Below are 26,106 nucleotides of genomic sequence, written 5' to 3'. Positions count from 1 at the left end.
TTCACTGCTCCAGGCCAATAGGGGCTGCGGACAGTGGTGTGGGCTGAGGGATGTGCTGGCCACTGATTCCCTTGGCCCCCATTGGCCTGGAACAGTGATCCATGGCTAGTGGGAGCCATGATCAGCCAGACCTGCAGATAGCAGGGCAGCCCAGAGAGCGGAGCAAGAGAGGCAATTTGCCCCAGGCCCCGGGCCCAGCAGGGACCCCCAATAGAGTTTTTCGGGGCCCCTGGAGCGGGGTCCTTAGTTCACTCCAGGGGCCCCGGAAAACTCTTGCGGGGCCCAGGCCCCCGGAGCTTCTTCCACTCCCGGTCTTTGCTGGCGGGGGTTCCTTCTGCTCCTGGGCAGAAGGACCCCTGCCGGCAAGTTACTGCTGAAGCGGGACCTGCCGCTGAAGTGCAGCCGGGTCTTCGGAGGTAATTCAGTGGTGGGAGGCCCTTCCATTCCAGGACCTGCCGCTGATGTGCCCCAAAGACCTGCAGCGGAGACCCCTACCGCTGAATTACTGCTGAAGTGGGGCCCCCTGCTGCCAAAGACCCCAGGCCTCATGGGTCTTTGGGGCACTTTGGTGGTGAGTGCTAGAATGGAAGGACCCCCGCTGCCGAATTACCACCAAAGTGGGGCCCCCTGCTGCCAAAGATCCCAGGCCCCCAGAATTTTCTGGGTGGCCCTGGCATACGGGGCAGGTAAACAAACTGGCCCAGCCCAACAGGGGCTTTCTCTACACAAGCAGCATCCCCAGTTTAAGAACCACGGACCTAGCTATTCTGTAATGGCTTTCCTTCATAGATCTCAATGCACTGACAAAGGAGGTTCAATATAATTTCCCCCACATTTCAAGGACATGCACATTGAGGCACTGGGAGTGTTATTTCTTGCCCAAGATCACCCATCATACTAGTAGCAGAGCCAGGAATAAACTGCTGGATTCTCAAGTACCAGGCTAATGTGCCCCCACAAGATCACACTGCTCCAAGGATCTCACAAGAGCAGAGGGACGAGCAGACAGAACTTAGTGGAAGCTTTAAGCTGTCATGAGGTAAGAGGGAAGATACTCTCCTGGATTGGTAACTGGTTAAAAAATGGGAAACAAAGGGCAAGAATAAATGGTCAGTTTTCAGAATGGAGAGAGGTAAATAGTTGTGTGCCCCAGGGTCTGTATTTGGCCCAGTCCTATTCAACGTATTCATCAGTGATCTGGGGAAAGGGGTAAACAGTGAGGAGGCAAAATTGGTAGATGATACAAAACTACTCAAGATAGTTAAGTCCCAGGCAGACTAGGAAGAGCTTCAGAAGGATCTCTCAGAACTGGGTGACTGGGCAACAAAATGGCAGATGAAATTCAATATTGATAAAATGCAGGGTAATGCACCTTGGAAAACATCATCCCACCTATAGAATGGTGGGGTCTAAATTAACTGTTACTGCTCAAGAAAGAGATCTTGGAGTCATCATGGACAGTTCTTTGAAAACATCAACTCCATGTGGAGTGTCAACGAAAAAAGACAAACAAAAAGTTGGGAATCATTAAGAAAGGGACAGATGATAAGACTGAAAACACCATATTGCCTCTATATAAATCCATGGTACGCCCCCACCTTGAATACTGCATGCAGATGTGGTTGCCCCTGTAGTAAAAGGAGTTCCTGAGATATAAACCTTGGTATCAGAGGCCCGTATGAGGCTTAGACTTGAACTAAGGTAATGGTCAAGACCTTGCTAACGTAAAGCAAAGTGAAGCTGTGAGCCAGAGGCAGGCCCTGCTCACAGAAGCTGGCAAGGAAAGGGCTGATGCTGCAGAAAGAGACAGACTTAAAAGGTTCTGAACAGCAGAGATCAGAACATTCACATACTTGTACACTCCACACAGATAACAAGGAACAGGCTGACCCACCCCAATGACAGGGCCAAAAGGGTAATAGGATGGATAGAGTTGTTTTGTTCAAACCAACATGTACAAGGTGAGAGGCAGCACCTTGCTATGTAGAGGGGTTGCACCTCAATACATCAGGAGTGATGTGTAACTTGTGTGACATAGTTCCTCCTCTACCTTGGTAGGTCTTGTGCTTCTTGTGTAGAGACGCTGACAATGTGAGGGGAAGCCAGCCTGGGCTCAGACACAAACCTTCCTGGTAGCTGCAGCAGAAGCCCAGAATAGTCCCATGTTCACCTCTCTGTTCCCGTGTGTGGATAGAAAGTAGGAGAGGTGAAAACACAAATCCTGGCAGCTACGTAAGGGAACAAGGCTATTCCCCAAATCCCTGTTTGTCAATGCCAGAGAGCTGGGTCATGTCTGTTTATAGATTTATTTAACTCTCTGCCCTGTACATAGTCTCACTTCGATTAACCTCATCAATGAACTGGTCTCCAGCCAGTCTGAGAGCCTAGTACCATGGTGCATTATGGAGCCACCCACCCTCATCGTCTGAGCATCATTCAGTATAACTGTCTATGAGACATTCCCTGAGAACATTCTCTCTCTCTCTCTCCAATGTGTGTGAATGAGTGTGGGGATATGAAAGGGAACATGAGTAGTCATGGGAATGGAGATCTGTGTCTCAGCATGAATTCTGATACTTGTCTGAAAGTCAGTGTGAATGGAAATATTTGTGGGTTGTTTGTTTGTTTTTTGTTATCCCTCAATATTACATCCTGGGGATGGTTTTAAAACACGTAGTGTTCAAGTCACACAACTTCTTTAAACACAACAAGGAGAAAGCTTCTGTCGGCATTTGATTGCTTATTAGTAATTAACTAAGTAAATGATCTTGGTGATGATGCTCAGCGGTGATAGATTTGGTGCTGGTTGTGGTCCTGGCTCCCAGAGTCTCCAGAAGCTGGGAATGGGCCACAGGGGATGGGTCACTCAGTGATTCCCTGTTCTGTTCATTCTCTCTGGGACACCTGCCATTGGCCACTGTGGGAAGACAGGACACAGGGCTAGATGGATCTTTGGTCTGGCCCAGTCTGGCCCCTCTTATACTCTTAATTATAGTTTAGGCTCCCATAGTTCTAGCCCACGGTGCAGACACAGACCATAAAACCTCCCTCAGTCCCACCGAGTTTACAATCCCAGTGGAAATGGAAAGTGGCGTGTGACTGGGAACAGGAATAGAAACACGAATATAAATATCAGTCACGCAGAATCATCTTCCTTCTCTGTAGCCTTGAATCCTCCCTCGACTCCCCCCTAAAGAAAATCTCCCAGACACGCAGCTCTCGGCCCACTAATGTCAGGGAGGCTCCACTGCAAAACCTTAACTCTGCCCTCAGACTCCCCGCCACCATGCTTCTCCCTCCTGCACCCACAGGCGGGCCCCAGACCCGTCCCGAAGCATGAGCCAGGCTTGCTCAGATCACGTCCCTAGTGTCACGGATCATTCCAATGGAGCCGGTCACTGCCGGGAAGGGAATGGGGCCTCCGTCCCCAAACCCTCCCCGCGCCACGGGGAATCTTCCCTCTCCAGCAGGTGGCCCAGCCCAGTGGATCCCTGCGACACGACCCCTCCCTGGACACTGACCCCCCTGACCAGACATTGCATGGCCCCTGTGAGCCTGGAACGGGGCTCCAGAGCTGAGTCCCCGCCAGCCCCAATATCACCTCACAATAGCCAGGCCCTCAGTTCCCAGGTGGTGAAATAAAGTCAATGCAGGGAGCTGGTCATTCCACCCAAGGGTCCGAAAGTGTTATCAGGACCCCAGCGCCCTGTGCCTGGGGCTGCACGGACACATAGGACGGGACCCTCTGACTCCTGCACCTGGAGCCCTAGGGCGAGTCACTCAGATCACTGGCAGCAGGAGTGTGTGTCTCTTATAAAGCGGGGACATGCAAATGAGGGAGACACTTTCCTGTTTAAATCTGTGCCTCTCTCTGCCCAGGCTGCACCCGGAGACACAATCCGCACCCCTGGGTCTGAGCAGTTATCAGCCAGTCCCTGAGAACTTTCCTCTCCAGCACCCGGGAAAATGGGATTTTTCCTCCTTGTAATTTTCGTTGTAGCCGCTTTGGAAGGTATTTTCGTCCTCTGAATAACTGGCAGAGTTAGAAGAATATTGTGTTACCCCTGTTTTTATATCGATATTTACAACCTGTTTTTATTCCCAGGTGTCCGGTCCCAGGCGCTGGTGGAGTCCGGAGGGGATGTGAAAAAGCCCGGAGACTCTCTCCGCCTCTCCTGCAAAGCCTCCGGCTTCACCTTCAGCGATTACTACATGAGCTGGGTCCGGCAGGCTCCTGGCAAGGGGCTAGAATGGGTCGCTGCTATAAGCACGGGTGGGAGTAGTACATATTACCCTGATTCCGTCAAAGGCCGATTCACCATCTCCAGGGATGATCCCAAGAGTGAGCTGTATCTGCAACTGACCGGCCTGAAGCCCGAGGACACCGCCCGCTATTACTGTGCGAGAGACACAGTGACACGAAACCGGTTTGTGACCCTACAAAAACCCAGGCTGCGGAACCGCCCTTCTCCCGGCAGCCGCGCGGGGGCAGCAGTGACACACACCCCGCTCCGGGCTCACACAGGAGACCCGGCACCCGGGTGAATGTAACACAAACCTCCCGGCAGTTTTAACCCTTCCGTTCCCGGGCAGCGTGTCTCCCCTTCCTGCCCAGAGCCCCGCTGGGTGCAGAGATCCCCTCGCTTCACTGTGAACCCCAATCCGGAGTGAGTCCTGTTCTGAGCGGCTCTCCTCTCGCTGACCTGGCAAGGTGGCTCCCGCGGGGCCCGTCTCGGTGTCAGACTCACAGGACAGCGTCTGTCAGTATAAACGGGACAAGCGCATTGGGGTTCGCATCAGACCCAAAGGATGGAGCGAATTGCCCCTGGGGCCAAATCCTCCGCTGGTGTAAAGTCACCGCAGCTGCTTTCACTAGACTCGAGTTACTCCGGATTTACACCAGGGAGGCTCTGACCCTTTCAGCAAACTGGGATGTTTAGCGGATTAACGCAGCGGAAGGTGATTAGTTCATTATAATCGATGTGAGGCCCCTCACCGTGGCATCTCGGCCCTTCACAAGCGGTTATCGCCTTTCTCCCCACAGCGCCGCCGGGAGGCCGGGAACTATCCCAGCCCCTGGTTCAGAGAGGGGAGACTGAGGCACAGAGAGATGGAGGCTGGAGATGGAAATGGCCCATTCAGAGTCCGGGCGGGGCTGCGGGCAGAGATCACCCAGCGCCTGAACAAACCCCGCTCCGCTGAGCCTGGGAATGTGGCACCGCCGGGACTTTCCCAAGCGGCTCGTGGATTGTTTTCACCCCACTGACATGTGGAAATCACTACCCGGACTCTCCACTGGTGTCAGGGGGTGGAGGTGAATGAGCCCCACTCTAGCGAGCGGGTAAATGTGGGCACTGCTGGGACTTTCAAAAGAGACTCACGTTTTGTTTTGTTTTTTAATCCAAGTGACATTTGGAAATCACAGCCTTAACGTAAAGGGTGCAGCTAAGGATCCAGCCCACAATAAAGTTCCACAATGTCAAGGAGTCACCTTCGAGATAACAGACCCCGCCCCCAGGATCGTCCTTAGGATTTATGGGGCCCTACGCAGTATTATTAAACTGGTGCCCCTATGCCGGATGGCAGCCCAAGCTCACAGCCTGCTGGGGGAGGGGAGGAGGGACTTGACAGCAAAGGATAATGAGATGCCGGGCCTGCCTCATGCTGGCGGAGTTTCCCGCAGAGACTTTCATGCCCTCTCCCTCATGCAGAATGGACATGAAGAATACCTAATTAAAAGCACTAAAATTTGGGAATAAAAAATGTCAGTCACAGGTTTTTTGATATGCCCTGAAGTTTGTCAGAGATTTATTTGCAAAAACTTCATAGTAAGGGTGAGTCAGCTGTCCTGCTGAATACAACATTACATATAATGGAATACATGATGCAGCTCTTCTCTGTTTTACATTTTCTTCATCAGTATTTATAAACTGAATTTATATTTTAAATGTACTCAAATCTTAAGCCAGCATTCCAGATTACTACATATTTAACTCACTGAAACAAAGACATTCTTTTAAATTAATCAGAGAGGTTTAGTGTGTTCATAACAATGTTCATTGCTTTTAGAAAAAGGGAACAGTAATTTACTTTGTTTGATCTCCATAACAAGAGACATGGTTATGAAATTTCACCAACTTTAAAAAAATGTTTCCAAAGATTTTAGGTATGACAAAGATTTTGTCTTACTAAGGTACTGATTTTGCTGGAAGGTTCTTTTAAAACTAGTTTGTTGGATAGTCAGAAGTAAAGAAAGGGAACTCTTTGTCCAGCTATCTGGAAGGGAAGGACTGTTGTCCCTTTAAGGGCTCTCTTCAGTGGGGAGTGGGGGGAGAGGGGGTGAAGGGATGGACAGAAAGAACAGGAAGACTTGGAAGCACTTTTTTTTTAAGTATAGTAATTAAAATGTGTATTTTAGATAAGGGAGGTCTTTTGAAGGATTTATTAAAAAAACTATGTCTGAAGATCCACACATTTAAGGCTAAAGATGATTGTGCATCTAAAACTCTATGCAAGAATTTTTTAGAAATGTGATTTTATAATCTTCACCAGCTCACTAATGAAATATTTTTAAAGCAAATTTTAAACTAAGGTCCTATAGACTGACATGTTCTGTGTATATTACATTAATGCACAACTGTTTTTGTCAGTAAAGTCAGAAACTGACAGTATAAAAATTTATTTGGGCATAAGCTTTGGTGGACATCTGATGAAATGGGTTCTAGTCCACAAAAGCTTATGCCCAAATAATTTGTTAGTCTTTGAGGTGACACAAGGACTCGTCCTTGTTTTTGCTGATCAGACTAACAGGACTACCCCTCTGAAACCTGTCAGTATATACCTTGGGGTTGGCAAATGCCTGTTAAATGGCTTTATTACCCCTTGAATGTCTCTTTAACAGTTTCAATGTTGTGCTAATAGGTCTGGCAGGCTGGAGGTTTTTTCACTTTTAACTACTAGATTCCCTCCCAAGGAAGACTCACCAGGCTAGAGCAGCCATCTGTGGGAGCCTGCAGGAAGGGTCAGAACAGGGATAGGAAAACAAGCGGGTGGACACTAAGACCCAGTGGTGCCCCAAAGTTTCAGGTGCCCTACGCAGCTGCCTATGTTGCCTATGCCTAAGGACGGCCCTGCCCGCCCCTCAGCCCTTGATGACATCACCAGTGTTTTCCCAGTAATTTAAATTTGGGAGGGAGGGTTTGAATTTACAGAGGGGTCAGGGCCAATAGGGGATAGGACCGTGAGGATGAAGAGGGGCTGTACGGGGCTGTATGACACCATAATAAGAACTGAAAATGTTTCATGGCCATTTTATTAGATTTAACTCATGTTTTAAAATCATCACACAGATTAAAGTTGGCTGCTCAAGCCTTGTATGAAGTGCTACATCTCCATCCTTCTTGGTTTCTTGTAATAGTTTTGCTCAACTCTGTTAATGAACTTCTTGGATGGAATGTGTTCATCTATTGTGGCTTCTCCTGTGCCTGGTCTTACATTCCTTCAACTGATATACTCATTAGTTCATTCACATCATCAGGCAGAAGGCGACTTCTTTCCGAACACAAAATTCTATTCAATGATGAAAAAGAAAGCTCAACTGTAGCTGTTGTGACTGGGAGTAGCAAGAGATGAATTCCTACTTCTTTCATCCCAGGAAATATGGCATAAAGATCGGCTCACGCCACTAGTGATGATAAAAAAAGAAGTTGAAGTCAAATGTTCATTCATTCATCGTACAATATTCCATCCACTCTGTGTTCAATTTCTCTATTCTGTCCTGAGCACATTCCAGCCTCATTGCTGGCAGTGTCTCACTCCACTCAGCTGTTGGTGTTTTATAGGACAGGGGTCTGTAAAAGTTACATAGAGGTTGAGTAGAATCTAGAAGTCACTGTTGTAGATTTTTAATAATCAGGTCTGTGTAATTTTTCAGTAGTCTTAACAAACACTTCTTGTCCTCTTCCCTTAATGATTCAATATAAATGACTTCATTACTCAACTTCTGGACTGAAGTCTTTGCTTCTTCCAGTACTTTTTCAATGGATAGCTCTCTGATTGATCCAAATGTAGCTTCTATGACTGGACAAAGATCTGCTACTATTGTAGCAGATGCCTGGATGGCATTGTTTAATGACACAAGTGGTTTCAACAGTAGACTTACAAGAGAGAGAATGGCAATAGTCTTCTTGTAACGTAGTAGCAAAAATGATCCATCAGCCTCACTACTTAGATCCATCTCATTTTGGTAGATACTTTCCAAAGCCAGTAATAACAGCTAGAGTAATTTTAAGACAACAGTCAAGAGTGGCTCATGAGAAAGCCAGAGGGTTTTCCCAGGTTGGACTGATTGAACTTCAGTCCCAGAGTATTTTCTATATTTTCTAAGATATTCAGTCTTTTCGGACTCTTACTGAAAAAAGAATATAATGAAGACAATAAATTTATAGCTTTTTAAAATGTCTTTAGAAGAGTCTGCAGTTTGTACTATTGCTACTTAGAATAGATGGCTTCTGCGGTGTGTATAGGAGAGACTAGGGTTACACTTTTCTCTGAGCAAAGCTTGTGCTCCACCATGTCTTCGAGAGAAGTTTGCAGCTCCATCAAATGCACAAGCAGCATGTGTCTGGGGTCCTATTGACAAGCATTTAACTCTTCTAAGATGTGGGTTGTCACAGATCCAGCCGATGTGTCTTCTATAACTTGAACGTCTAGAAATGCATCTACTGACCTACCCCTGACATCAAGCTAATGTACACAAACACTGAATACTTGATGCCCATTTCCATCGGTGCAATCATCAGCCATGTATGCAATTTTTTTGGAATGTGTTGAGAGAGTTCTTCACTTTTTCAACTGTTGAGTCTTTCACTGTTGAACCACATGCTTCAAGCCCAGGGTGGGCAAACTTTTTGGCTGAGGACCACATTGAGGTTGTGAAACAGTATGGAGGGCCGGGTAGGGAAGGCTATGCTTCCCCAAACAACCTGCCCCCTACCCCTTATCTGCACCCTCCTAGTTCCTGCTCCTTGACTGCCCCCCTAAGATCTCCTTGCCATCCACCCCCCCCACTCCTTATCCCTTGACCATCCCCCCAGGACCTCTGTCTCTAACTGCCCTCCTGGACCCCCTGCCCCTAACCACTCCCCTAGAACCTCCCCATCCATTCTCCAGCCCCTTTCCGAATGTGGCCCTGTGAACATGGGTGGAGGACTCAGGAGGAACAGGAGCAGTCACGCAGCTGGAGAGAGGTGGCGGTTTCCCTGTCAAAGCAGCACTTCTGTCCTGTCGACTGCGCGGCTGCCCGGTGCTTCTACGGAGTCCTCCACCAGGTTCCCTATGCTTCAACCACCCGCACTGCATGCCTGCTCCCCTGACCCTGCAGGCGGGTGCACCAGTGCTGAGCTGCCCAGGAGCCCAGCTCTGGGGTCCCCTGTTGTTGGGGGGGGCCCATGCCAGGGCACTCTGTATTCATTGTCAAATCTGCCCAGAGCCATGCCACCCAACTGGAGCCATCCACACAGCCACACTGCTGGCACAGCGAGCTGAGGCTGGGGGTGGGGGGAGAGACAGCAGGGGGCTAGCCTCCCCGGTTGGGAGTTCAGAAGCCAGGCAGGATGGCCTTGTGGGCTGTAGTTTGCCCACCTCCGTTCTAGCCAGTCAGTTGAGATTCTTGCAGAAAGATAATGATAAAGTCAGAAAGAGTGTTCAACTTCAGGATGAACAAGTGACAATGCCCTTAACACTGGCCTCCAGTTTGGTAGCGTGTGGTATGTCTTGCTTAAATAGAAAGTACGATGTCACAGTTGTGTTTGTTCGCATGAACTGCGTTGTATTTCCAGCATTCTTAACAACCTCATTAACACTCACCGGTGTTGTCCTTGGTCAGTGGAGACTCAGAGTTCAGAGGTGCTTTCACATGAGGTCACCTCCCAGCTGGGGGCCAAGAAAGCACTTTCTTCGTTCCTCCAGCTGCTCACTCTTTGGTCTGGCCACTGTTTTTCATTGTGCCGCTGTTCAGTCCATTGCTCTGTTGCCAATGGCCCTGCACCGTCACCTTCTGCTGCCGCCTGCCACTGTGACCTTGGTGAGTTGGTCTCTTGAGGCTCCACCAGCTCTCAGTGATTTCAGCTGAGCTCTCGGTGGGGGAACCTCGCTGCTAATGCAGACTGGGCGTCTCTTCCACAGACACACTGCCCCACAGCAGGTCTAAGCACTGTGGTAAACTCAGGACAGACAGCTGCAAGGAGGGTGGGGTAGAAATTAGTCTCAGAGGGTTAAAAGGCCCTCCTCCCTATCAACTGAGGAGTGGTAACTACAGGTCAATCAGGTTCAGCTGAGAAGGGGTTACCAGAGTATGAATTAGAATCAGCTGTGAGGGAGCTACCTCAGGTCAAATAGGATCAGCTGATTCCAACTAAGGGCTGCCTGAGACCTTTTTAAACCCTCCCCTGTTGGGAGAAGAGGGGGAGAGAGAGAAGGAGTCTTGTGGCCAGTAGGTTGGGAGCAGCAGGGTAGCAAGCCTCAGTAGGTGGGGAGGCTGCATCCTCTCCCATAAGGGAAAAAAAACAAGCTAAAAAGACTAGTGGAGAGAAGGAACGGACTGTCCCTGTGCCACCAAGAGGGACTATTTTACCTAAGCCTGTCTCGCCAGGGCTAAAAGCAGCAGAAGTTGAGGAATCTGAGAAGGTGCCTTGCCAAAGCACTGAGTGATTCCAGCTGTAGTGGTCACTTAACAGAACAAAAGAAGGTTGCAGAGTAGCAGCCTTAGTCTGTATCCACAAAAAGAACAGGAGTACTTGTGGCACCTTAGAGACTATCACATTTATTTGAGCATAAGCTTTCGTGGGCTACAGCCCACTTCTTCGGGTGCATGGGAATAGAACATATATTGAGGAGATATATATACACAGACAGAGAGCAGAACAAAAGACTGTCTATGGAGCTTAATCAGCTCTGTCTTTAAACACTGGAGAGGGGCAGGTCAAACAGTACTTCTCAGGACCGGCTCTAGGCACCAGAAAAACAAGCAGGTGCTTGGGACGGCACATTTCCAGGAGCGGCATTCCGGCCAACAGCTTCAAAAATTCCAGCATCAACCCCCAGCTCTCGTCAGGCAACAAAGTGCCACCAACTCCCTGGATGTGTTGGGCAGCAGCCCACCAGCCTACAGCTACAAAGTCAGCCTGACCCCAGAGTTCACCAAGAGCCACTTCATGTTCCTAAAGCTGGAGTCCCCCAAGGAACAGCGAGAAAGCCACCGAGAACTTATCAGGGTCAGGAAGGAAGCCTAGAGTGGCCAGTAACACTGTCAGTGCCACCAGCCAGGTAACCTGCGCTGAAGTACAGCCGGTGGGGCTCAGCAAGGTGCACCGGGACAGAGTGCCATGAAATACCCCCCCCAAGGGTTATCTCGGCTTTCCCCCTTCTTCTCTCCCACCCTCGCCCCCTTGGAAATTAATCTGAGCCAGGAGAAATCCTTTCATTCAGGCACAGCATTTTAGAGGTAACGGCCAGACCCTTTGATCAAGTGACAGCAGGACCACTCCAGGCACCAGCTCCTCAAGCAGGTTCTTGGGGCGGCCAAGGGGAAGGGGCGGCACATCGGGCTCTTTGGGGGCAGGTCTCTCGGTCCCTCTCAGAGGGAAGGACCTGCCGCAGAATTGCAGCCGAAGTGCCAATCGCAGCTTTTTTTTTCTCCCACCCCTTGGGGTGGTAAACCCCCGGAGCTGGCCCTGAGTGGCAGTGTCGGAATTAGCACCCGTCAGACAGCAGGCAATTCTCCAGTGCTCCTTACCCACGTCAGTTAATGATTTGGGGGACGTCGGGCTCATTTTAAATGGGCGAAAGGAGCAGAACGCTCAGAAGCAGCAGCCCAGCTCCTAGTAAGACTGAAATACGGAGCGTGCCCAGGAAAGCCAGGGGCTGTCTCAGGAGAGAACTGTCCCCTTTGGAGGGCTCTCGCTCAGCCTCCGATCGTGGCTGCACAACCCCGGAGCCTCCTTTCAAGAGACTCAGGTGTGACGCCCGGGCCGCAAAGCACTCGGTGATTTAAGCCTCTTGAAATGCCACTCTCTGGCCTGTATTCCCCCCCCCCCGCACATATCTCAGGGGCACGAGTTACTCAGGTGCTCTGGTGGCCCACGGGGATTTTCAGCTCCTCTGTCTCAATAAGAAATTCAGGCAGATACACCCGACTCAGGCAGATTCAGGTGCAGTCGTTGCCCAATGCTGCATCAGTCCCGCACCCAGTAAAAAACAAACAAACAAATAAAAAACAGAACAACAACAACATTGTAAAGTGCAAACGTGTAAAAGCCACACACACAAGGGGCTGGGTGGGGGTGGCTGTTTTTTTTTCTTGGGGCAGCAAAAAACCAAGAGCTGGCACTGCTCCCAGGGGTCTGAAAGTGTCAGGAGCATCCCAACGCCCTGTGCCCGGCGCTGCACAGACACACAGGACGGGACATTCTGACTCCTGCACCAGGAGCCTTAGGGTGAGTTACTCAGATCACTGGTAGCAGGAGTGTGTATCTCTTATAAAGCGGAGACATGCAAATGAGAGAGACACTTTCCTGTTTAAATCTGTGCCTCTCTCTGCCCAGGCTGCAGGCGAAGACACAATCCGCAGCCCCTGGGTCTGTGCAGTGACCAGCCAGTCCCTGAGAACTTTCCCCTCCAGCACCAGGGAAAATGGGATTTTTGCTCCTTGTGATTTTCGTTGTAGCCGCTTTGGAAGGTATTTTCCTCCTCTGAATAACTGGCAGAGTTAGAAGAATATTGCGTTACCGCTGTTTTTATACCGATATTAATGACTTGTCTTTATTCCCAGGTGTCCGGTCCCAGGTGCAGCTGGTGGAGTCCGGAGGGGATGTGAAAAAGCCCGGAGACTCTCTCCGCCTCTCCTGCAAAGCCTCCGGCTTCACCTTCAGCAGCGCCTACATGAGCTGGGTCCGACAGGCTCCTGGCAAAGGACTGGAATGGGTCGCTTATATACCCCGGTGGGAGTAGTACATACTACCTTGATTCAGTCAAAGGCCGATTCACCATCTCCAGGGATAATCCCAAGAGTGAGCTGTATCTGCAAATGACCGGCCTGAAGCCCGAGGACACCGCCCGCTATCACTGTGCGAGAGACACAGTGACACGAAACCGGTTTGTGATCCTACAAAAACCCAGGCTGCGGAACCGCCCTTCTCCCGGCAGCCGCGCGGGGGCAGCAGTGACACACACACCGCTCCGGGCTCACACAGGAGACCCGGCACCCGGGTGAATGTAACACAAACCTCCCGGCAGTTTTAACCCTTCCGTTCCCGGGCAACGTGTCTCCCCTTCCTGCCCAGAGCCCCGCTGGGTGCAGAGATCCCCTCGCTTCACTGTGAACCCCAATCCGGAGTGAGTCCTGTTCTGAGTCGCTCTCCCCTCGCTGACCTGACGCGTTAGCTCCCCCGGGGCCCGTCTCGGTGTCAGACTCACAGGACAGCGTCTGTCAGTATAAACGGGACAAGCGCACTGGGGTTCGCATCAGACCCAACGGATGGAGCGAATTGCCCCTGGGGCCAAATCCTCCGCTGGTGTAAAGTCACTGCAGCTGCTTTCATCAGACTCGAGTTACTCCGGATTTACACCAGGGAGGCTCTGACCCTTTCAGCAAACTGGGATGTTTCGCGGATTAACGCAGCGGAAGGTGATTAGTTCATTATAACCGGTGTGAGGTCCCTCACTGTGGCATCTCGGCCCTTCACAAGCGGTTATCGCCTTTCTCCCCATAGCGCCGCCGGGAGGCCGGGAACTATCCCAGCCCCTGGTTCAGAGAGGGGAGACTGAGGCACGGAGAGATGGAGGCTGGAGATGGAAATGGGCCATTCAGAGTCCGGGCGGGGCTGTGGGCAGAGATCACCCAGCGCCTGAACAAACCCCGCTCCGCTGAGCCTGGGGATGTGGCACCGCCGGGACTTTCCCAAGCGGCTGGTGGATTGTTTTCACCCCACTGACGCCCGGACTCTCCGCGGGTGTCAGGGGGTGGAGCTGAGACATCCTGACCCACAGTAAAGTTCCACAATGTCACAGAGTCACCATGGAGATAACAGACCCCGCCCCTCGAACCATGATGACATCACTCCACCCAGGGCTGGCACTGAGGGCATTAGGGACAGTCACGTGACTAAGGGTTGTAGACAGGAACACGGTTGGATTTAAGGGGGTAGCTCAGGAAGAGGCGGCTGCTGAGGGAGAAGCAGAGGCCCGTTGGTGGGGGGCCAGGGGGGCACTAGGGTCACAGAACGCAGCTCCCACTGAGTGAGATTTGGCCCAGGACTCCCCAAAGGCTTGTGTGACATTCCCGCCCTGCATTAGCTACCAGCCAGGTGTCACTGTCAGGGCTCCCAGGCTACAAAAAGCTGAACCTGCTTCCTCTTGGACTCAGAGAGTTTCTAAGATTCTGGTCCTGCTGCCAAATACTCCTGTCTCCACAGTCTAACCCAAAGGAAGGGAGGAATGAGAGAAGCTTTTCCCTGAGCCCAGAACACGCTCTATCAGGCCAGGGAAGGATGTCTTGGGATTTGAGATCATTTTACTTCTCCCATAGGTAAAAGCACAGACATGATCCCCCAGCCCAGGCGCTTCACAACACAGACTAAGGGGCCCTCTGAGTTCTCTTCTTCAAGACTGAGAGTGAAGCAAAGGGCAGGAACTTGTGTCTGATAAGGAAGGGAATATGCAAATAGATTGAGAAGTGTCTTGTTCAAATCTGTGCCTCTCTCTGCCCAGGCAGCACCCGGAGACACTGTCCGCAGTCCCCTGGGTCTGTCTGAGCAGTGACCGGCCAATCATCCTGAGAAACTTCCCATCCAGCAGCAGGGAAACTGAGATTTTGGTTCCATTTCATTTTCATTCTATAATGATTCAACCTGTAATTGCTCCGTTTCACGCACTGCCATGCTAAGAGCTATTCTCACCCCTTTTTCTACTCCAAACACACAAACAAACAAAAAACTCACAAACACAGAGGACCATCTAAATACGTACGTGAAGACTTAGAATCAAAGTACCAGAAGGGACCTCTAGAGGTCATTATATCCAGTTCCCGGCACTCATGGCAGGACCAGCACCATCTAAACCAGGGGTCCCCAACGCAGTGCCCATGGGCACCATGGTGCCCATAGTGGCATCTAAATGCGCCCGAGTCCTGGCCGTCGGTCGAGCATCCGACTAAGTGCTGCCGAATTTCTGCTGCATTTTGGTGGCGACGTCTCTCGATGGTGCTGCTTGCCGCCAATAAGCGACGTCATCAAGAGGCTTTACTGCTGAAATGCTGCAGAAATTCGGTAGCATTTTGGCGGATGCTCAACTGCCGCCATGGTCCTTCATCCAGCGCATGACAGACAAAAAGGTTGGGGACCACTGGTCTAAATCAAGCAGTGTCATCCAGAGGTGTCACCACCAAAATCCCACAGAATTTCAGCAGCATTTCGGCGGGCGCTCGACCACCGTCCAGGATGCAGGTACATTTAGATATCCCTGCGGGCACCATGATGCACGAGGGCACCGTGTTGGGGACTCCTGCAGTAAATCAATCCCTGCTAGATCAATCCCTACCTGGCAATCCAGCAGGTAGTGAAGACCTGCCCTGAGAGGGAAAGCCACTGGTCCGTCTCAGGAATGTTATGCCATTGTGTACGCTCTGGAGAAGTTATGCCCATACATTTGGAGCCACAGAGTCCACCTGCAGACTGACCATGCTGCGCTAAAGTGGCTTCACACAGTCAAAGAGACTAAGGGCACGTCTATATTACCCACCAGCTTGGGTGGTCTGAGTGGGGTGCTGTGTAGTTGTGATGGTGGGGCTGTGGGGAAGTGCATTGAGAAATAGTGGTGTGGTTGTGTGGGGGGTGCTGGGCAGGGGTGGAGGTGTGCGTGCCACTGTGCATTTGTGGTGGAGGGTCTGTGGTGGGGGCATAGCAGTTTGGGGGATGCTGGGCATAGGGAGTCGGGGGCTGTGTGACGTGTCATGGCCAGCAGGGGAAGGGGCATGCTGGCAGTACAGGGCTGGGTGGGCCAGTGTATGCCTGGCAACTGCCAATTTCTGTACAGTGCCCTCGCACTGGTCTGGAGGGAGCGGGGCTGGCCCCACCATGCTATGCCCCATTGGCCCTGGCTGGCCCCTCGCTCTGCAGACTCACCTCTCCATGCCATGCTCCTTTGCCCCCATGGGGGCCCACACATATGTTTAGTGTGTGGCCCATAAAAGGTTAATCCGGCCTGTCACTGACCCAATGTTTACATGGGCGGGGACTCTGGAGACCCCTTCCACAGGATGGGATAATTTGATGTATCGGGGGGTCGCCGTGTTAGTCTGTACCCACAAAAACAACGAGGAATCCAGTGGCATCTTAAAGACTAACAGATTTATTTGGGCCTAAACTTTCGTGAGTAACCCTCACATACACACTTCTTCAGATGCATGGAGTGAAAAATACAGATACGGGCATAAAAATACTGGCACCTGAAGAGAAGGGAGTTACCTTACAAATGGAGAACCAGAGTTGTGGGGTAACTCCCTTCTCTTCCTGTGTCAGTATAACAATGCCTGCATCTGTAATTTTCACTCCATGCATCAGAAGAAGAGGGTTTTTTACCCATGAAAACTTTTATCCAAATAAATCTGTTAGTTTTTTAAGTTCCACTGGACTCCTTGTTATAAGTTGATGACAATCAGGCCCTAAATTCATAACCAGGGAATTGGGCTCACACCCTGTCACGGAGTCACCGGGCGATGCTCTGGAACTGCTCCCCACCAAGCCAGTCAGGACTTCGGGGAGCCTCCTCTCCCTTGGAGCAGACTTGTTCAGGGCAAGAAGCTCACACGGCCTCACCTCCTGGGTCTCTCCTTGGAGCATTCAGCATCCTCTGCCCCTCCGTGCGCTTCCCACAGTGAGTCCACCCCAGCGGGGTCCTGGGGAAGCCACCGGGTTCTGCACCCCCACTTTGCAGTCAGACGTGACTCTCAGCCAGCCAGTAAAACAGAGGTTTATTCAATGACAGGAACAGGGTCTAAAACAGAGCTTGTAGATACAGCAAACCGGACCCCTCGGCTGGGTCCATTCTGGGGGGCAGTGAGCCAGACCCCAGGTCTGCCCTCCACCCTTGACCCCAGCCAGTTCCAGACTAACAACCCCTCCCAGCCCCTCCTCTCTGCTCAGCTCCTTTCCAGGGCCAGGAGGTCACCTGATCCCTTTGTCTCCAACACCTTCAGCTGGCACCTCTGCAGGGGAGGGGCCCAGGCCACCAGTTGCTAGGAGACAGAGGGTCAGGCATTTAGGTGCACTGGCCCTTTGCTCTGCCTGATACTTAAGAACTGCCATGGGGACACTGAGGCACCAACACAGTACTCAGAGAAAACATTAAGAACTTTCCCAGTTCATCACATCTCTCCCTCCTTCGAGACTGAACTGAGCGAGGTCACTTCAGCCAGTGACCTGGGGAAGTTCAAACCCACCAACATTCCCATGGATGCCCCAGCATCTCTCCCGTTCCTTGGTGTGAGTTACACCAGGACAGTCCAGTCTCGCGCCCTTCCTTAGGTCAGGTGTGCTTGATGGCACTTGCAGGCCACAGGTGGGAAGGTTTATGCAGCCCACATCCTTTGCCACCCCAGTACCCCTGGGGTTCAAGCTGGGATTGGGTCTTTCCCCAGCCCTCCGGTCTGTGATTCGGGCTCTCTTGGTTAAGAGCCCCCATCTTGGCCTTGGCCAGCTCTGGGCTTGGGCAGCCACTTCCCACTTTGTGGCCCAGACACAACACCTCTGCCGTCCCCCCTTGCACTTTCCAGCTTTTACCGTCAGTCCCACCTCCTTGAGGAAGCCCAGCCCCCTCTTCACCTGGGACACCTGTTCCTCCCAGGTCTGGCTAAAGGTGCACATGTTATCAGTGTCTGCCAGGGCCAAGTTCTCCATCGCCCTCTGCTTGTCTAGAATCTCCCCAGGCCTAGGCATGGGGTCGGCACGAGATACTGTGATGGCTTTAAGCTTTTGATAGCCCCCATAAAACCAGATAATCTTGTCTCCCTTGGGGATCAGCCCCATGGGTGAGGCCCATAGGCTGTAAAACGGCTGGATCCCATCTAAAGCCAGCAGGTCCTTGACCTCTCTCTCCAGGTTCTGGGCTGCTTTCCCAGTGACTCTGAATGGGGAACACCTGATGGGGAGATTGTCTCCCACCTCAGGGAAGAGATCCCCCGGGGGGTCTTCCCCCTTCTCATCCCAATCCTCCTCTTCAGGTTCAGGGGTCCCCTCACTCTCCTCCCATCCAGCAGCTCGAACGGGAAGAACCCTGTGGATTCCTGGGGCACCACCAGCTGCCTTCCGATTCCCCCCAGTTCTACTTCCCCTTGGGGTGCCCATTCCCGGTACAGGAACCCCTTCTCCTGCAGGACTCTGTCCGTGCAGCCTTCCCCAAGGGAGTTTGCAGCGCTGTGGCCAGCAAGTTCCCTCAGCTTCTCCAAGGAGGGATCCCTCTGCAGCTCAGTCTGGGATTCAGCAGCTGGGGCAGGGAGTGGGACCTGCTCCCTCTCGCTGGCTGGGCCTGGGGTCACAGCCCCCCGGAGCCCTGTCCCTGGTAGCTCCCTTCCTGCTGTGTAATTACTTCCCAGCTGCATGTCTGGACCAGGCAAACCTGTTTGGCAGCTGACCTGGCCTGCCTGGGTGTCCCCCCACTCAGCTGGGGTCTCAGCTCCCCCCGTGCTCAACGCTGCCCTTGCTGTCCCAGTGGGGGCAGGCAGTGAGCTCTCTGCTCTGGTCACAGCATCAGAGCCAGCGTGAGCCCCCTCTCCGGTGTGCAGGGGGGCGGGGAGCATCTCTCCCTCCCACTCAGCCCCAGGGGGCTGGTTACAGGTAGGCAGGTATCCTGAGCCCAGCAGCCCCTCCCCCCTGCCAGCCAGGTTATTTGCATTTTCACTGACCATTTCCATCCTAGCCAATTGGTTCCCTGGATTTGAATTCAAACCCTCGGCCGTTACAGGAACGGGGCCTGGATCCTGTCCCATGGGGAGACAGTCACCCCCCAACAGGGCCTCCCAGCCGATATCCTGGAGAACCCCAACTACCAGCCAGCCCAACTCCTTCTGGGTCTGTACAGGGATCTGGGCCATAGGCAGGGCGAGGGGCTTCACCCCAGGGACCTTCACCCAGGTCCCACAGTCCCTCAGCATCTGGGGCTGCACCACCACAGTTCTCTCTGTCCCAGGGTCTCGCCCCCGCAGGCGTGTTTCCCCACTGACCCCTGGCAGCCCCGTATGTCTCTCTGCTCCACCATCACCAGTCCACGCTGCTGCTGCTTCTCCTGCAGCTTTTCTTCAGGCTCTTGCTCTCTCTCACGGTCCTCTCGCTCTCTCGGGCTCTGCTCCCATCCCATCCGTCTCCAATCTCCTGATGGGGAACCCAATCGTGAAGACCCTCGTCTGATTGGGGACCAGACTCCCGGGGATGCCTGGCTGATGCTCCAGCTGCTCTCAGATCCTCTTGTAGCCCCATCTGGGCCAGGAATCTGCTCCTCAGAGCGGTCCTTCTCCTCCAACTGCACGATTAACTGTGCCTTGGTGAATTTCCCCGTGCGTAACCCTCTCTTTTTGCACAGGATCACAATGTCCTTCTCAAGGAGATGGTGATAGACCATCACTTCACCGTTCCCAAGTGGCTCTGGACTCACAGGCCTGTGTGCTCTTGGCTCCCCCACGGTTTCCAGGAAGAACCCCTGGTGTGCCAGCCCTTCTCGTGATCACCACATCTTTGCCAGGGTCGAGCGGCAGACTCCTCCACCCCTGGGACTGCTCCTGCAATCCCCCGGGGAACCCTGCTACTGCAAAAATCCTTCTCTCTCCCAGGGTCGAGCGGCAAGCTCCTCCGCCCCTGAGACTGCTCGCTGCAGTCCTCAGGGGGACCCAGTTACTCCAACAGTCCTTCTCGCTGGTCACACACTCCCAGAGGTTAACCGCCCCCTGAAACCGTGCCTCTCTGAGCCTTCAGCACGCCTGGTTCTCTTTATCCCTCCTTTGTTTTACTGCTCCCCAGGCACTTACTGCAAGCAGCGCCATTCACGGGGTGCAGTATATCCCACCTCTGCCACCAGTTGTCACCGAGTCACCGGGCGATGCTCCGGAACTGCTCCCCACCAAGCCAGTCAGGACTTTGGGTAGCCTCCTCTCCCTTGGAGCAGACTTGTTCAGGGCAAGAAGCTCACACGGCTTCACCTCCTGGGTCTCTCCTTGGAGCATTCAGCATCCTCTGCCCCTCCGTGTGCTTCCCACAGCGAGTCCACCCCAGCGGGGTCCTGGGGAAGCCACCGGGTTCTGCACCCCCACTTTGCAGTCAGACGTGACTCTCAGCCAGCCAGTAAAACAGAGGTTTATTCGATGACAGGAACAGGGTCTAAAACAGAGCTTGTAGATACAGCGAACCGGACCCCTCGGCTGGGTCCATTCTGGGGGGCAGTGAGCCAGACCCCCAGGTCTGCCCTCCACCCTTGACCCCAGCCAGCTCCAGACTAACCATCCCTTCCAGACCCTCCTCTCTGCTCAGCCCCTTTCCCGGGCCAAGAGGTCACTTGATCTCTTTGTCTCCAACACCTTCAGCTGGCACCTTTGCAGAGGAGGGGCCCAGGCCATCAGTTGCTAAGAGACAGAGGGTCAGTCATTTAGGTGCACTGTCCCTTTGCTCTGCCAGATACTGAAGAACTGCCATGGGGACACTGAGGCACCAACACAGTATTCAGAGCAAACATTAAGAACATTCCCAGTTCGTCACACACCCGGCAGCTGATTCTTTGCCCACATAGCACTGGGGCTGGGTGCTGTACAGATGCACAGGGAGAGGCAATCTGGCTTCTCTCTCAGCCCTGGAGGAAGCAATTCACAGCCTGCAAGGGAGGAGTTTGGGTTCCTTATAAGAAGGTGGGTATGCATATAGGAGTGAGAGTTTCCTGTTTAAATCTGTGCCTCTCTCTGCCCAGGCAGCATCTGGAGAGACAATCGCGGCCCTTGGGTCTGAGCAGTTACCCGCCAGTCCCTGAGAACTTTCCCTTCCAGTACCAGGCAAAATGAGACCTTGGATCGCAATTGTTTTCACTGTAGCAGCTTTGGAAGGTATTTTGTTCCCTCCACTTAAATGGCAGAGCCCGAAGACTATAACATTATGGCTGTTTTTATACCGATACTTGTAACATGCCTTTGGGTACGTTTACACTACGGGATTATTCCGAGTTTACATAAACCGGTTTTATAAAACAGATTGTGTAAAGTCAAGTGCACGTGGCCTCACTAAGCACATTAATTCAGCGGTGTGCATCCATGGTCTGAGGCTAGTGTCAATTTCCGGAGCGTTGCACTGTGGGTAGCTATTCCATAGCTATCCCATAGTTCCCGCAGTCTCCCCCCGCCCCTTGGAATTCTGGGTTGAGAGCCCAGTGGCTGATGGGGCAAAAATCATTGTCGCGGGTGGTTCTGGGTAAATGTCGTTAGTCATTCCTTCCTCCAGGAAAGCAACGGCAGACAATCATTTCGCTCCCTTTTTCCCTGGATTGCCCTGGCAGACGCCATAGCACGGCTACCATGGAGCCCGTTCAGCTTTTTTTTTTTTTTACAGTCACCCTGTGTGTATTAGATGCCGCGGACAGAGGTGATACTCCAGCGCTACACAGCAGCATTCATTTGCTTTTTCATGATAGCAGAGACGGTTATCAGTTGTTCTGTACCGTCTGCTACTGGTATAAATTGGCAATGAGATGACGGTTATCTGTTCTTCTGTACTGTCTGCTGCTATCATGGATGTCCCTGGCTGAGATCGGCCAGGGGTGCAAAGGCAAATTGGGAATGATTCCCCGAGTCAATCCCTCCTTTATGGTTTCTAAAAATAGAGTCAGTCCTGCCTAGAATATGGGGCAAGTGTACTAGAGAAGCAGTATATCAGAGAGCACAGCTGCTCTGTGTCAGATCCCGCAGAAATGATGAGCTACATGCCATTCATGGGGGCTGCTCCTGCAACAACCCCACCCGTTGCTTCCCTCCTCCCCTATCCTTCCTAGGCTACCGTGGCAGTGTCCCCCCCCCCCCATTTGTGTCATGAAGTTATGAAGAATGCAGGAATAGGAAACAGTGACTTGTTAGTGAGATAAAATGAGGGGGAGGCAGCCTCCTGGTGCTATGACAGTCCGAGCAGGACATTAAGCGGTGCGGGGGAGAGGAGCCCAGCATGCCACTGCTATGATAGTCCAGGCAGGACAGAATCTTTTCTTTACACAGGAAAGGGAGGGGGCTGATGGAGCTCAGCCCCCAGTTGCTATGATGAAGACGGTTACCAGCCTTTCTGTCCCATCTACTGGGAATGACCGGGAATCATTCCTATTTTTACCCAGGTGCCCCTGAGGCCAGCCAGGAGTATTCAGCAGTTATCAAGCATGTTGTACCGTCGGCCACCGGGGAGGGAAGAGGAGCGGATACTGCTCTTCACTGCTGCAGCATCGCGTCTACCAGCAGCATTCAGTAGACATAGAGTGACATTGAAAGAAGTCAAGAAACGATTTCTTTCCCTTTTCTTTCACGTGGTGGGGGGTGGGGGTATATTGATGAGCTATTCCCTGAACCACCCTGGACAATGTGTTTGAACCTACAGGCATTGGGAGCTCAGCCAAGAATGCAAATACTTTTCGGAGACTGCTGGGGACTGCGGGATAGCTGGAGTCCTCAGTACCCCCTCCCTCCCTCCATGAGCATCAATTTGAGTCTCTGGCTTCCCGTTACGCTTGTCACGCAGCACTGTGTAGCCTGTAGATTTTTTTTTCAAACGCTTTGGCATTTCGTTTTCTGTAACAGAGTTTTGATAGCACAGATTTGTCTCCCCATACAGCAATGAGATCCAATATCTCCCATACGGTCCATGCTGGAGCTCTTTTTGGATTTGGGACTGCATCGCCACCCGTGCTGATCAGAACTCCACGCTGGGCAAACGGGAAATGAAAATCAAAACTTCGCCAGGCTTTTCCAGTTTACCTGGCCACTGCATCTGAGTTCAGATTGCTGTCCAGAGTGGTCACAGCGGTGCACTGTGGGATACCACCCGGAGGCCAATACCATCGATTTATGGCCACACTAACCCTAATCCAATATGGTAATACCGATTTTAGCACTACTCCTCTCGTCGGGGAGGAGTACAGAAACCGATTTAAAGAGCCGTTTATATCGATATAAAGTGCTTCGTAGTGTGGACAGGTACAGCATTAAATCGGTTTTACACTGCTAAAATCTGTTTAAAGGTGTAGTGTAGACCAGGCCTTTATTTGCAGGTGTCCGGTCCCAGGTGCAGCTAGTGGAGTCCCGAGGGGATGTGAAAAAGCCCGGAGACTCTCTCCGCCTCTCCTGCAAAGCCTCCAGGTTCACCTTCAGCAACTGTCAAATACCTTGGGTCCGACAGGCCCCCGGGAAGGGGCTGGAGTGAGTGGCTCAGATGAGCACGGTCGGATCGAGCCAGTGGCACTCCCAGGCTGTGAAAGGGAGATTCTCCATCTCCAGGGATAATCCCAACAACCTGCTGTATCTGCAACTGACCGGCCTGAAGCCCGAGGACACCGTCCGGTATCGCTATGCTAGAGACGCTCGTACAAAAACCAGAGCTGCGGAACTTCCCGCGCCTGCCGCATGGGGGCAGCACCAACACAAGCAAAACTCTCCTGCCTTGGGCGCAAGAGCGGGAGGGGCCTCAGGACTGAAACTCTGACATCGCGGATTAACTCTTTCATGTCCGGACTACGTCCTCCACCCCAGTGCATAGCAAAGCGCTGCTCACCTCACACTGGAGTTAATGGGGGATCTCCAGGGAGTGAAACAACGAGCAATTGGCCCCTTTTCCGTATGACTAAACCTTCCAGGGAACATTCACCTCTGGTCACCATATAGTTCAGTGCAGCCGGTCACTGCTGGGAAGGGGATTCAGTCCCAACTCTCTTCCAGCGCCAGCGGGTGTCCCAGCCCCATGGGACCCCGTGAGCCAGGGCCGTAGCAACAAAGAACGTGGCCCCTTCCGAACATATGTCCAGGGCCCCTTACAATGCAGAAACTGGAATGTGGTATTAATTTTATACAATATACAGGGTTCATATTATGTATACATAGGCCTACAGTGTACATGTATTCCGTATTTACGCAAAGCGCTTCTTTCGAGCCTTGTTCTCCGCAAATTGGTTAATCAATGCGTCATAGTCCAGAGATCTGGCAATCTTGTTTTCGACTGAATAACGGCAAGCGCAGAAAGCCTGTCATCTGTCATGGTTGAGCGCAGGATATTCTTGATCAGTTTCATTCTGCTGAAGCTCCTTTCAGCACCAGCGACAGTAACTGAAAATGAGTACTTGTGAACCTCCGTCTTTCTTCGTTAAACGGAAATTCGTAACTTTCATTCTGCTGCGGTGGGCTACGTGTAACAATGTCACACACTTGCCTGTCCGATATTATAGATGGCCAATCTCCTGGACCATCAGTCAGTGGTTCAGATTCAGATACTTCTTTCCCGGCAGCAGCTGGAATATCTGTCACAGTTTGTTTGGTAGAACAACTGGCTTCACCTTTGACCTCACTTGAAGCACTTCTGGATACTTCTGGATATGATTCATCGCTGCTAGCACTGTCCGTTTCATGTGCCTGTACCTGTACGTTGGATTGCAGTGCAAAATACGTTGACAACTTTGGAATTTTCTCAAGTTCCTTCTCGGCATCTTTTGCTACCGTTCATTTACTAGCTCCACTCTTATACATTCTCTTAGACATCACAAAGCACACTTCTGCATTGGAAACGATAAAAAACTAAACAACTAAATTAATAACATTTATCCACCGACCGCCATTATGAAAGCAAATACACATTCTTTGAATGAGTCCAACTAAAATTCAAAACTGACTGACAGACAATTGATGTAGCCAATAGCATTATGATGTATCATAATGACTTCATGGTTTTGCCAGTAAAACCGACATGGATTGTGCAATAGCATCAATAAATGTCACTTACCTAGTTATACCTTACATTTTTTTTGCCAGTTTTAGGGGCCCCCTTCCTTGCGGGGCCCCCTCCAGTCAGAGAGTACGGAGGGCGCTCGCTACACCTCTGCTGTGAACGAGCCTCTCCCCACCCACAGCCCCGCTGCTCGTGGTCTGGAGCTGCAGAGTTGAGAGTCACACTATCTCATGAATATTTATATTTCCATGTGGTTAACCCATTTGTTCATTTCTCTTACCTAAAACAAACAAGCAAAACTGAGCCAGGATCTGAGCATCTTCCATCACCAAGTCATGCCAATACAAACAGGCCCTGAAGTCGAGTCTCTGGAATTGTGTTATTTAAGGGAAACTTCTTGTATTAATTATTATTATTATTGTTTCCCTTTGTGACAAAGTAGGGGGGGTGTTCCTTGGGGTTTTCAGTCTTTTCAAGGGTTTGCATGCATAGGGGGTGGGACTCAATGTCCCTAGGGGTTACTGGTTTAACAGGGTGAGGGGAGAGGGAGTTTGTTGTTACAGAGGATCAGAGAGGGACTCGGGACCCCAGCCCAGGAGATACAACAGGATCTGGCCAATGGGAGGACAATGGGCTGCAGATAAAGGACCCGGTGACCTGATCAGTCAGTTCCAGCCAGAGGAGAGCTGCGAGGAGAGGAGACCCAGGCCTTCTTGTTTACTACCCTGTTTACCTGGAGAGAAGACAATGGACAGAGGCAGGGCTTGAGGCCGGGAATATCAGAGACCCAGCTGGGAAGCAGGGGGGATCGGGGCTAGCGAGGGTAAGCAGGCAGAGCCCACCTGGATGCAGGGACACTGGGATGTTCTGTTATTGTGAGAGGCCAGGCCTGAGGCCATGAGAGTTTCCTGTGCTGTGTTCAACTCTCAATAAACTCTCCTGTTTTATGCTGGCTGAGAGTCACTCTGGTCTAGAGAACAGGGTTGCATCAGCCCCTTTGGGGGTGAAGAGGCCCAGGGGGTCCAGAGTGTGTGGACTCCCAGAAGGGGCCCATGGCAAAGACAGATGTGCTAAGGCTCAGAGAGGTGCGGCTCCAGGAGGTGGAGGGGCCTGA

At 51.9% G+C, this 26,106-nt stretch overlaps 1 pseudogene and 1 gene segment (V, D, J or C); both read left to right on the top strand.

The window, feature by feature from the left end:
- Positions 1-3,880: 3,880 nt before the first annotated feature.
- Positions 3,881-4,545, top strand: LOC115642214. The segment is given in 2 exon segments: positions 3,881-4,012; positions 4,106-4,545. Coding segments are annotated over 2 exon segments (486 nt in total).
- An 8,076-nt stretch (positions 4,546-12,621) lies between these two features.
- On the top strand, positions 12,622-13,270 carry LOC115642213 (annotated as a pseudogene).
- Positions 13,271-26,106: the final 12,836 nt, after the last annotated feature.

Source organism: Gopherus evgoodei, unplaced genomic scaffold, assembly GCF_007399415.2.
Source record: "Gopherus evgoodei ecotype Sinaloan lineage unplaced genomic scaffold, rGopEvg1_v1.p scaffold_39_arrow_ctg1, whole genome shotgun sequence".
NCBI classification, from domain to species: Eukaryota; Metazoa; Chordata; order Testudines; family Testudinidae; genus Gopherus; species Gopherus evgoodei.
Note: the sequence above shows the minus strand (reverse complement) of the source record. Positions and strands in the feature narration are given on the sequence as shown.